This window comes from Hemitrygon akajei, chromosome 6 (assembly GCF_048418815.1).
Source record: "Hemitrygon akajei chromosome 6, sHemAka1.3, whole genome shotgun sequence".
Taxonomy (NCBI): domain Eukaryota; kingdom Metazoa; phylum Chordata; class Chondrichthyes; order Myliobatiformes; family Dasyatidae; genus Hemitrygon; species Hemitrygon akajei.
Window position 1 is genome coordinate 114537125 of NC_133129.1, and position 13424 is coordinate 114550548.

At 47.4% G+C, this 13424-nt stretch overlaps 1 protein-coding gene across 1 annotated transcript in view; it reads right to left on the reverse strand.

Moving 5' to 3' along the window:
• LOC140729837 (mucin-6-like) overlaps positions 1–13424 on the reverse strand; it is a 432642-nt gene that overhangs the window by 181511 nt on the left and 237707 nt on the right. The window contains exons 12-13 of the mRNA XM_073050050.1: positions 5658–5798; positions 5315–5377 (exon numbers count right to left, since the gene is read on the reverse strand). Of these exons, the coding sequence (XP_072906151.1) occupies positions 5315–5377; positions 5658–5798 (204 nt within the window). The remainder of the gene's footprint in view (positions 1–5314; positions 5378–5657; positions 5799–13424) is intronic.

Sequence of the window (13424 nt, forward strand, 5' to 3'; positions counted from 1 at the left end):
ATCTGCAAACTGCTGAGGGCCAGATCTGCTACATTCAAATCTGCTGACCAAGAAAGTTACAAGAGGTCCAGGTAACGTGACAACTCCGGACTAAAGTTGAATCACTGAAGGATGCTTGACCACTCTGGAAGGGCTTACCTCTTACAAAGTTAAATCAATCAAAATGGGCAACAGCAAAGCTTCACTTCCAGATGATCTCAATGCCTCCTATGCACACTTTGACCGTCAAAGCATGGAGGAACTATCACGAGCTCCCACATCCTTCGGTGATCCTGTGATTTCAGTCTATGAGGCCAACATGTAAGCAGCCTTCAGGAGTGTGAACTCAGAAAAAGCATCTGGCCCAGATGGGATAGCTAGCCAAGTAGTAAAGACCAATGCTGATCAAGTGGCTGGAGTGTTCACTGAGATCTTTAACCTCCCACTTTGGCAGGGTGTTTTACCCACCTGCTTCAAGCAGGCTTCAATTACACTGGTGCCTGAAAAGAACATGGTGACCTGCCTCAGTGACTATTGCCCAGTAACACTAACATTTACAGTGGTGAAGTGTTTTGAGAGCTTGGTGAGGAAACATATCAACTTCTGCCTGAGCAGTGACTTAGATCTGCTCCACTTTGCCTACTAGAGCAACAGGCACATAGAAGATGCCATCTCATTGGCTCTTCACTCAACCGTTCAACATCTGGACAACATGGATGCATATAACAGGATGCTCTTTATTGATTACAGCTCAGCATTCAATACAATCATCCCCTCAAAACTAATTAAGCTTCAAGACCTTGCCCTCAGTTCCTCATTGTGCAATTGGATACTCGATTTCCTCACTTCAAATCCTAGTCAGTTTGGATTTGTAACGATCTCCATCAGCACAGGTGCACCACAAGGCTGTGTGTTTTCCCCACTGCTTTACACTTATGACTGTATGGCTAAGTACAGCTCCATATTTCAAATTTACTTTGAACTTTGAGATAGATGCTCCTTTGCTTTCAAATACTGTTCCAAAATTCAAGATGATCTGATGAGATAAACAGTCCTTCATAGAACATAGAATAGTACAGCACAGTACAGGCCCTTCAGCCCACAATGTTGTGCTGACCCTTAAACCCTGCCTCCCATATAACCCCCCACCTTAAGTTCTTCCATATAACCATCTAGTAGTCTCTTAAATTCCACTAGTGTATCTGCCTCCACCAACCCTTTACAATCCCTCGGGTCTCCTCTTACTCTTCTGGACTCCAACAGACACAAGCTTGATTAACCTTTCTTTATAAGAAAACCCACCCCTTCCAGGTATTAGTTGAGGCAAGCTACCCTGAATTGCTTCTATCGCAGTAATGTCTTTACTTAATAAGTGTGTACATGGTCCTCTAGGTAACTATAGCATAACATTTGCTTTTCAATTCAATTTCCCCAGCAGTTAGCACCATTTTATAGCTTCCTTAATTATTTTCTGCACCTGCATGCTGGACTTTGTCGATCGTGCATGTGGACTCTCAGAACCCTCTGTGTCTCAGACTTTGCCGATCGTGCATTCGGACTTTCAGAACCCTCTGTGTCTCAGACTTTGCCGATCGTGCATTCGGACGCTCAGAACCCTCTGTGTCTCAGACTTTGCCGATCGTGCATTCGGACTTTCAGAACCCTCTGTGTCTCAGACTTTGCCGATCGTGCATTCGGACGCTCAGAACCCTCTGTGTCTCAGACTTTGCCGATCGTGCATTCGGACTTTCAGAACCCTCTGTGTCTCAGACTTTGCCGATCGTGCATTCGGACGCTCAGAACCCTCTGTGTCTCAGACTTTGCCGATCGTGCATTCGGACTTTCAGAACCCTCTGTGTCTCAGACTTTGCCGATCGTGCATTCGGACTTTCAGAACCCTCTGTGTCTCAGACTTTGTCGATCGTGCATGTGGACTCTCAGAACCCTCTGTGTCTCAGACTTTGCCGATCGTGCATTCGGACTTTCAGAACCCTCTGTGTCTCAGACTTTGCCGATCGTGCATTTGGACTCTCAGAACCCTCTGTGTCTCAGACTTTGTCGATCGTGCATGTGGACTCTCAGAACCCTCTGTGTCTCAGACTTTGCCGATCGTGCATTCGGACTCTCAGAACCCTCTGTGTCTCAGATCTTGGCGATCGTGCATGTGGACTCTCAGAACCCTCTGTGTCTCAGACTTTGCCGATCGTGCATTCGGACTTTCAGAACCCTCTGTGTCTCAGACTTTGCCGATCGTGCATTCGGACTTTCAGAACCCTCTGTGTCTCAGACTTTGCCGATCGTGCATTCAGACTTTCAGAACCCTCTGTGTCTCAGACTTTGCCGATCGTGCATGTGGACTCTCAGAACCCTCTGTGTCTCAGACTTTGCCGATCGTGCATTCGGACTTTCAGAACCCTCTGTGTCTCAGACTTTGCCGATCGTGCATGTGGACTCTCAGAACCCTCTGTGTCTCAGACTTTGCCGATCGTGCATTCGGACTTTCAGAACCCTCTGTGTCTCAGACTTTGCCGATCGTGCATGTGGACTTTCAGAACCCTCTGTGTCTCAGACTTTGCCGATCGTGCATGTGGACTCTCAGAACCCTCTGTGTCTCAGACTTTGCCGATCGTGCATTCGGACTTTCAGAACCCTCTGTGTCTCAGACTTTGCCGATCGTGCATTCAGACTCTCAGAACCCTCTGTGTCTCAGATTTTGGCGATCGTGCATGTGGACTCTCAGAACCCTCTGTGTCTCAGACTTTGCCGATCGTGCATTCGAACTCTCAGAACCCTCTGTGTCTCAGACTTTGCCGATCGTGCATGTGGACTCTCAGAACCCTCTGTGTCTCAGACTTTGCCGATCGTGCATTCGGACGCTCAGAACCCTCTGTGCATCAGACTTTGCCAATCATGCATGTGGACGCTCAGAACCCTCTGTGTCTCAGACTTTGCCGATCGTGCATTCGGACGCTCAGAACCCTCTGTGTCTCAGACTTTGCCGATCGTGCATTCGGACTTTCAGAACCCTCTGTGTCTCAGACTTTGTCGATCGTGCATGTGGACTCTCAGAACCCTCTGTGTCTCAGACTTTGCCGATCGTGCATTCGGACTTTCAGAACCCTCTGTGTCTCAGACTTTGCCGATCGTGCATTCGGACTTTCAGAACCCTCTGTGTCTCAGACTTTGTCGATCGTGCATGTGGACTCTCAGAACCCTCTGTGTCTCAGACTTTGCCGATCGTGCATTCGGACTTTCAGAACCCTCTGTGTCTCAGACTTTGCCGATCGTGCATTTGGACTCTCAGAACCCTCTGTGTCTCAGACTTTGTCGATCGTGCATGTGGACTCTCAGAACCCTCTGTGTCTCAGACTTTGCCGATCGTGCATTCGGACTCTCAGAACCCTCTGTGTCTCAGATCTTGGCGATCGTGCATGTGGACTCTCAGAACCCTCTGTGTCTCAGACTTTGCCGATCGTGCATTCGGACTTTCAGAACCCTCTGTGTCTCAGACTTTGCCGATCGTGCATTCGGACTTTCAGAACCCTCTGTGTCTCAGACTTTGCCGATCGTGCATTCGGACTTTCAGAACCCTCTGTGTCTCAGACTTTGCCGATCGTGCATGTGGACTCTCAGAACCCTCTGTGTCTCAGACTTTGCCGATCGTGCATTCGGACTTTCAGAACCCTCTGTGTCTCAGACTTTGCCGATCGTGCATGTGGACTCTCAGAACCCTCTGTGTCTCAGACTTTGCCGATCGTGCATTCGGACTTTCAGAACCCTCTGTGTCTCAGACTTTGCCGATCGTGCATGTGGACTTTCAGAACCCTCTGTGTCTCAGACTTTGCCGATCGTGCATGTGGACTCTCAGAACCCTCTGTGTCTCAGACTTTGCCGATCGTGCATTCGGACTTTCAGAACCCTCTGTGTCTCAGACTTTGCCGATCGTGCATTCAGACTCTCAGAACCCTCTGTGTCTCAGATTTTGGCGATCGTGCATGTGGACTCTCAGAACCCTCTGTGTCTCAGACTTTGCCGATCGTGCATTCGAACTCTCAGAACCCTCTGTGTCTCAGACTTTGCCGATCGTGCATGTGGACTCTCAGAACCCTCTGTGTCTCAGACTTTGCCGATCGTGCATTCGGACGCTCAGAACCCTCTGTGCATCAGACTTTGCCAATCATGCATGTGGACGCTCAGAACCCTCTGTGTCTCAGACTTTGCCGATCGTGCATGTGGACTCTCAGAACCCTCTGTGTCTCAGACTTTGCCGATCGTGCATTCGGATGCTCAGAACCCTCTGTGCATCAGACTTTGCCGATCGTGCATGTGGACGCTCAGAACCCTCTGTGTCTCAGACTTTGCCGATCGTGCATTCGGACGCTCAGAACCCTCTGTGTCTCAGACTTTGCCGATCGTGCATTCGGACGCTCAGAACCCTCTGTGTCTCAGACTTTGCCGATCGTGCATGTGGACTCTCAGAACCCTCTGTGCATCAGACTTTGCCAATCATGCATGTGGACGCTCAGAACCCTCTGTGTCTCAGACTTTGCCGATCGTGCATTCGGACTTTCAGAACCCTCTGTGTCTCAGACTTTGCCGATCGTGCATTCGGACTCTCAGAACCCTCTGTGTCTCAGATTTTGCCGATCGTGCATGTGGATGCTCAGAACCCTCTGTGTCTCAGACTTTGCCAATCATGCATGTGGATGCTCAGAACCCTCTGTGTCTCAGACTTTGCCGATCGTGCATGTGGACACTCAGAACCCTCTGTGATCAGACTTTGCCGATCATCATTTTGATAAAATACCCCTTCTTTTATTTTTTGTCTGAACATGGTCAAGTTCACATTTTACCTGATTCTGCTCTTTCTGGCAAATCTCTGCATTTTCTAAATAGATGAATCTCTCACTGCAGCAGTATTTTATGCATTGTGTTCATGTTCATGCTGTTTGGATGGCATTTCAATCACCAAATAGAAACTGTGGGAATAAAATCCCACCTAAATGTCAGCAAGTCATTTTTCCACAAGATCACTGAGACACCCTTAAATGAGCACACAGTTATTCAGCTTGTGATTACACTAATTCTCAAATGCAAGGTCCATTTTTGTTGAGTTTAATGTTGTTTATGTTTCAATGTCAGACTTTTAAAAGTATCCTGTACTTGTTTGGTCCATGTCCCTACCTCAGATGAAATTGTGAGGTTTGAACAATTTTTAAGAAGCAAAAAGATCTCTGCAAATTTATTTTGGACTAATTAAAGATAAATTCTGCATTCACTTGATGCCATGGTTGCAAATGGACAGTGATTCTCTCAAACAAGTTATGGTACTTACCACATGGTGTACAGCGCTGTAGCCCTACGTGATAGTACTCATCTATGCTGCAGTTGTAGCAACCTAGGAACCAAGAAAGTCCATTACACCTTATGCTATTAGATTTCCAAATATTTATCTATTAATTATCAGCTGTCATATTTAGTCATTACAGACAAGAATGCTGCTGCAATTTCATAAAATTATCAATCAACCAATGTGAAGTAAATTGTGTTCGATTGTAAGAATGTTTATTTATCCACATTAATGCAGGAATTCATTTTAGAAGGAAGTTATTTTCAGTAAATGTCTAATCTGTCAGTGACAGCATTGAATATAATTTAATAGGCAATCATCACTATACCTTCCATATTGGTCTTTGAGAAGATCCACAGAGCATTAGGACAGAGGCAAGGTTGATAGTGCCATTTGCATCCAATATCACCAGTGTATTTATAATTGTTAGTTTCTTGCTCATGAGTATTGTAGAAATCACAGTTTACAGCTGGAAGATAATTAAAATGACTAATGGTATCTGTTTAAATGGACACATGAATTCAACACATTCATCACAACTATAACATCATTGCACAAGAAAGACAGAAAATGGCTTTATTATCTATTTCTGATAGTGGTAGTATTTCATTAGCAGGTTTTCATTCATTGAGATAAAGACTTTCCTAAGCCTCCAGACTTGATGGGGAAGCTGCCTGTTTCCAACCCATTGACCTGGACTGCACTACAGATGTCCATGTAGAGCAGTTTGATTCAATTCCGGATTCCCTCCCCAAATCCCATTTTGGAGAGTACATCCGCCATGTACGTGTGCGATATCCTGTCGAAGACCTTCTCCTGGTCCAAGCTGACCAGGCAGGTGTCCACCCCCCCTGTCCTGCACGTAGGCGATGGTGTCCCTCAGCAGCAGGTCTGGGTAACGACGGTCGCGCTTCCGGCCTGGGGATTCTGCTACGGGGAGGCAACTTCGCAATCACCCAAGTCAAAGAGGTGGCTGCCAGGCGCCTCCTAGTAGCAGACGTCAAATACCGGGGCACTCCGCTCCGGCTGATCAACATGTACGCCTCCCCTGTGCGGAGCGAGCGGCTGGCCGTCCTCGAGCAGCTCCCACCTGCTGGTGAGGTCCCGGCTGGTCGTTCTGGCCGGAGACTTCAACTGCACCATTGATGCGGCTGGACGATCCGGCAGCGCCGACGGCAGGCTGGACAGTACCTCCAGACTCCTGATGGATACGGTAAAGACAGCCAGGCTGTGCGACGCCTTCGTCACCCCCACAGGTGGAGCTCAGCCGCAAGCCACCTGGACACGATCGGACGGCTCAGCCCGCTCCCGGATCGACTTTCTCTTCCTGTCAGAACCACCGACGTCACGCCGGTGTTCTTCTCTGACCACTGCCTCCTGCGAGCCACCTGTCACCTGCGGGAGGACCGGAAGGCAGGGAGGGGGACGTGGAAGCTGAACGTCAAGCTGCTGACCCCAGAGAACATCGATGAACTAGAGAAGGAGTACACAGGTTGGAGAACCTTGAAAGCCTTCTTTGATTCCCTGGTTCACTGGTGGGAAGCCACCAAGGAGAACATCAAGAGGTTCTTCATATGCAAGGGCATTCAGAGAGCAAGGCAGGGGCAGAGGGAACTGCGTAAACTCCAGACAGAGTTGCAGCAACTCCTCCTTCTGCAGTCGAGGGGGGTGGATGTCGGGGAGGAACTGCGGGAGGTGAAGGGCCGGCAGGCCCAGCACTTTGCCGCCGAGTCCTCCAAGATCATCTTCCGATCGAGGGTCCAAACCGTGGAGCAGGACGAGACGTGCTCACGATTCTTCTTCCAAAAGGTGCACAGGGGGAGCTCTGTGATCCACAACCTTGAGGAAGAGGACGGCTCAGTCGCGTCCTCGCAGACAGACATACTGAGGATCTGCAGGTCCTTCTATGCCAGTCTGTACGGAGAAAAGGCCACAGACTCCACAGACTCCCGCAGCTTCCTGTCGTCTAGCACGCAGGTCTTAGACGATGGCAAGCGGGAGAGTCTGGAGCAGCCACTGACCCTGGACGAGCTGACAGACTCCGTCCGTTCCTTTGAGTCGGGTAAGACTCCCGGAAGCGACGGCTTACTGGTCAAGTTGTATTCGGCTCTGTGGAACCGGATGGGCCCCGACCTGCTGGAATTGTACAACGCTACGCTCCTGGCAGGCAGCATGTCCGAATCCATGCGGAAGAACATCATCACCCTCATCTACAAGCAGAAGGGGGAGAGGGAAGACATTAGAAATTGGAGGCCCATCTCACTCCTAAATGTGGACTACAAGATCCTATCCAAGACTATCGCCAACAGGCTCAAGTCTGCATTGGAGCAGGTGATCCACCCGGACCAAACCTGTGCTGTACCGGGCAGGAAGATCTCAGACAGCCTCGCGCTGCTGAGGGACACCATCGCCTACGTGCAGGACAGGGGGGTGGACACCTGCCTGGTCAGCTTGGACCAGGAGAAGGTCTTCGACAGGATATCGCACACGTACATGGCTGATGTACTCTCCAAAATGGGATTTGGGGAGGGAATCCGGAATTGAATCAAACTGCTCTACATGGACATCTGTAGTGCAGTCCAGGTCAATGGGTTGGAAACAGGCAGCTTCCCCATCAGGTCTGGAGGCTGCCCTCTCTCCCCTGTCTTGTTCGTGTGCTGCATAGAACCCTTTGCTGAAGCCATCAGGAGGGATGAGGGCATAAGAGGGGTGACGCTGCCAGGCAGCGGAGGGACACAAGTCAAAACCTCCCTGTACATGGACGACGTCACCGTCTTCTGCTCCGATCCGAGGTCAATTCGCAGGCTGATCAGCATCTGCAAACAGTTCAAGCAGGCGTCGGGGGCCAGGGTCAACTGCACGAAGAGTGAAGCCATGCTCTTTGGCAACTGGCTCGACCGATCCAGCGTCCCCTTCACCATCAGGGCTGATCACCTGAAGGTGTTGGGGATCTGGTTCGGAGGGGCCGAGGCGTGCAACTGGCAGGAGCGGCCTGCCAAGGTGAAACAGAAACTGGGGCTGTGGGGAGGGCGCTCCCTATCGATAGCAGGCAAGAACCTGGTCATCAGGTGTGAGGTGCTCTCAGGGCTGCTGTACTTGGCACAGGTGTGGCCAGTCCTCCGCTCCTTCAGCTCGGAAATCACCCGAGCCGTCTTCAGATTCGTCTGGGGATCCAAGATGGAGCGGGTCAGATGGACCACCATGCACAAGTCCCTGGACAACGGGGGCAAAAACGTCCCCAATGTCGCCCTCACCCTGATGGCCAGCTTCGTGTGTGGCTGCATCAGGTTGTGTGTGGATCCCAGGTACGTGGGCACCAAGTACCACTACGTGCCCAGGTTCTACCTGTCGCCCTGGCTACGAAGGATGGGTCTGGCCCCTTTCCCGCGCAGCACCCCTGTCAGCTGGTCGTTGCCGTCATACCTGTCCTTCGTAGAGAAGTTCTTTCAGGTCAACGCCTTTGACCACAGGGCCATCAGGCAGTGGTCAGCACGTAGGGTCCTGCAGGCACTGCAGGAGAAGGACGTGATGGACACAGTGGGGTGGTTCCCTGAGCAGACCGTCCAGTTCATCTGGCAAAATGCCTCATCGCCAGACCTCACCAACAGGCACCAAGACCTCGCCTGGCTGGCGGTGAGAGGGGCCCTCCCAGTCCGATCCCTCCTGTACGCCCAGAATGTCGTCTCCACACTCCTCTGCCCACGGGAGGACTGCAGTGAGGAGGAGTCGGTGACCCACCTCTTTGCACACTGTGGGTTCGCGGAGAAGGTGTGGAGGAGGATAGAAGGGGCAGTGTCGAGGTTCATCCCCAGCAGCTGCGTAACAGAGGACTCTCTGATCTACGGGCTGTTCCCGGGGACGCACACCAAGACCAACATCCGGTGCTACTGGCAGATCATCAACTCGGTCAAAGACGCTGTTTGGTCAGCCTGAAACTTGATGGTCTACCAGCACACAGAGATGTCCGTGGGGGAATGCTGCTGACTGGCACATTCTCGGCTGCAAGAGTACGTGCTGAGGGACGCACTCAAACTCGATGCAGCCACCGCAAGGGCCCGGTGGGGAAAGACCACAGTCTAGGGTCCTTCTCCCGTGGGAGTTGAGGGGCGGGGGGTTGGGGGTATACCCCCTGAATGTAAATACGAAAGAACAAAGTGCCACGTGGGTGGCAAAACATTAGAACTTTGAAAATGTAAAGACAGTAATGGTACCAACTGTAAATAATTGAAAGTCTTTGAATGGTTATTGTATATAATTGTATTTTGGAATAAAGTATATTTTGTTTAATAAAAAAAACATTATTTCCATAAGAACACAAGAAATAGGAGGGGAGTTGGTTATATGGCCCTTGTATTTCCCATTGTATAGCTGATTATGCCTTCACTTCTTCGTTCCTTTTCTGCCTGATTCATTGTGGTCCAAACACCATTCTCAGTCTCCAATGTATTCAGTGGATTGGTATATACAGACTTTGAAGGACAGCACTTCTGCCAACGTTAGAGCAGCAGAAAAGAGGAAACTTTTCTGAAATCCACACTAACAGGTAGTTGTAAGCATACTCTGGTGTACAATATAAACAAACAGGAATCTCTTTTAAATGTTGTAAGTAGCTATTTTTATCTACTGATGCACAATATATTTACTGCAAACACTTTAAACAAGAAATGCTGGCTTCAGTGAATGCAGTCAGTGAAGTTCTCATTCCGGTATCGGTCGGTGACGTTTTTGTTTCACCTAGGACATACTCTCTTTTCGCTGCTGCCATCAAGAAGGTGGTACAGGAGTCTCAGGACTCACACCTCACTCAGGAACAGTTACTACCACTGAATCATCATGCTCTTGAACCAAAAGGATAACTCAACGTCACTTGCCCCATCATTGAAATGTTTACACAACCAATTGGACTCACTCACAAAGGCTCTTCACCACATGTTCTCAATTTTTTAAATTGCTTTTTTATTAGTATTATTTTTATCTTTGTATTTATACAGTTTATTGTCTTCTGGTTGAATGATCCAGTTGGATGGTCTTTCATCTGTTATGGTTATTATTGTATAGATATATTGAGTATGCCCACAAAAGACTTTAAGGTCTCAATCATCTCCATCTGAGTACCACTGATAGAGACAAGTGTGTCAACTCTACCTCTATTTCGCATGTTAATGACCTGAAGTTTTCTTTTGCTGACATTGTTGTCATGCTCGCCTCCTCCTTCCTCTTCTCAGTCACATTGTTGTTTGAGATTCAGTAGAACATTGTGTAGGGCTGAATCTGACCACTAACGGGCTGTGGATGCTGTTGTGAGAGTGCCAATGTTGAGGATATTTCTGGCAGAAGTGCTTCTGCCTCTTCTTACTGATTGTGGTCTTTTGGTCAGGAAATCAAGGATCCATTTGCAGAGAGAGATGCAGACATAAGTCTGGGAGTTTGGAGTTGAAATACTTTGGGATTGTAGAATGAGCTTTAGTCAATAAATAGGAGTCTGATGTAGCTGTCTTTCCAGATTTTCCAGAAGTAACTGTGGGTCCAAGGATACAGCATTTGCCATGGACCAAAGTCAAGGTGATTTGTCAAGGTTGTCTGGAATTGATATAAACCATGACCTGTTTCTTGCAGTACTTCATGGACATCAGAATAGAGCAGTCATGAAGACATTTAACCTTGCTTTTCTTTGGCTCCGTGATGAAGGTGGAGATGGTAAAATGGGGGTTCTCTCATGGAATCTGGTATGGACCCAATGGGACCAAAGTAAGCTTTATTTGTCTCAAGACTTTGTTGCCAAGAACCACAAAGCCTATCCATTCTAAAGGTTCTTACTCTAAACCAGCAAACAACTAAACAGAATCAGCACTTAAATGGCATTTATAAATCAATATAGATTTTTTTAAATATAAAAAGAATTCGAAGTAAATTTGGTCAACTGTTGATAACGTATGCCCAAAGCCATAGAACAGCGTATAGCACTGGAGCAGGATCTTCAGACCACAATGTGGTACGAAACTTGTTAAACCAATAATTATCTTATACGATGGTGCTGGTGACGTTCAGCGGGATACATACAATACTTCTAGGTATTACCTCTTTAGAATTACATTCATTGTAATCTGCAGCACGTCATTTCCCTTTAAGCAATGTACTTTTAAATTGACTTAATGAGCTACAGATTTCACAATTTCTCTTATACTTTACTCGGCAGAGTTAACTATCAAACAAGCAATTGCGGCACCTTTAAGCAGACTAATGCCAATTGTTATGGCTAGATGCAAGGTAGGAGGAGTTGGGGTGGAGGGAACTCCAGACCAGACCACACCAGCGAGATGAGGACCCCTCTACCCAGCTTCTTGGTAACAAATGTGCAGTCGCTGGAGAACAAAATTTAGGACCTGAGGGTAAGATTTCTCATTTGGATGGAAGTGAGAGATTGTGTGTTCTATGTTTGAACTTACTCCCAGGAGACCAAACTGCAGATTAAAACAATGCAAATGATGGAGGTGTGTGTTTCATGATAAAACTCTTGGTGGTGCTCCAATGTGGTGGCTTTGTTGAACTTGTGTTCCTCTGACCTTGAACACTAGGGAATTCTCCTCCATAATCCTAAAAGCAGTTTACATATAACCAGTGGCTAACTATAATCAAGTACTTCAGATACTGCATAATACCTTCTCCAAATCAGAAACAGAAATCATAGTTGGGGATTTCAACCAGGCTTGTTTGAAGAAAACCCTGCCCAATTACCATCAGTATATAATCTGTAGCACCACACTAGACCACTGCTGCAGTAAGATAAGGAATGCCTACCATTCCATGCCCAGACTGCATTTCTTTTTTTTTTTTTTTAATTTTTTTTATTAGTTTTTCAAAACATTTTACAAAATTAAAAACCCCAAATCCCAATGAGAAGCATTAATACAGTGCAAGATTAAGCATACAATAACAATATGCTACAAAGGAAGAGATTTTAACAAAAAAGCACCTAAATTAAAGACAAGTGAGCTTAGTGTCCTCCCCAAGCCCCACAACACAAGAAAAAAACAACAACAACAACTCCAGACCAACCACCACACAGTATAAAGAGTATAAGTCCGGACAGTCAAACTCCCAGACTGTGAATACACTTAGCAACAGAGGATAATAATGCCTACTACCAGGAAAAAAAAAGGGAGCTGAAAGCAAGGGACTGAAAAGAAGAGAAAAAAAGAAAAAAAAAACCCTAGTCAAGAGGAAGGTTATGAAAGTACTCGATAAAAGGTCCCCAGACCTTATGGAACTTTAGATCCGAATTAAGAACTGAATAATGAATTTTTTCGAGGTCCAAGCAGGCCATAATGTCGTTAAGCCATTGCGCATGAGTGGGCGGGGCAACATCTCTCCATCTAAGGAGGATCAAGCGTCTCGCCAGGAGAGAGGCAAAGGATAGTATTTGGCATTTGGTCGGACCCAGACAGAAATCTGTCTCGCCCCAAAAACCGAACAGAGCAATTAAGGGGTTAGGTTCTAGGTGCTGATTCAGAATACCCGATAATGTAGTGAAGACATCTTTCCAGAATTTCTCCAAGCTAGGACAGAACCAGTACATATGGATGAGAGAGGCCACGCCCCTCTTGCATTTATCACAGAGCGGACTAATGCCAGGGTAGAATCGAGATAGTTTAGATTTAGACTTATGGGCTCTATGAACAATCTTAAACTGTAAAAGGCAATGGCGAGCACAAAGGGAGGTTGAGTTAACCGATTTGAGAACTGAGTCCCAGCTCTCCTCGGATAAGGAGATATTTAAATCCTGCTCCCAGGCCATTTTAATTTTATCTACAGGGGCCCGTTGTAAGGCTGCTAGTTTATCTCGGATAATTGATATTAAACCTTTACCTAGTGGATTAATGGAAAGAAATAGGTCCATAGCATTTTTCGCAGGCATTTCAGGAAAGTTAGGAATTAAAGGAGCAGCAAAGTGTCGGATTTGGAGATATCTGAAAAAGTGAGCGTTAGGCAGGTTGAACTTAACAGAGAGCTGCTGAAAAGAAGCGAAGCGATTATCAATGAAGAGATCTTCAAAATGTCTAATGCCCTTCCTGTACCAAACATGGAATGCTGAATC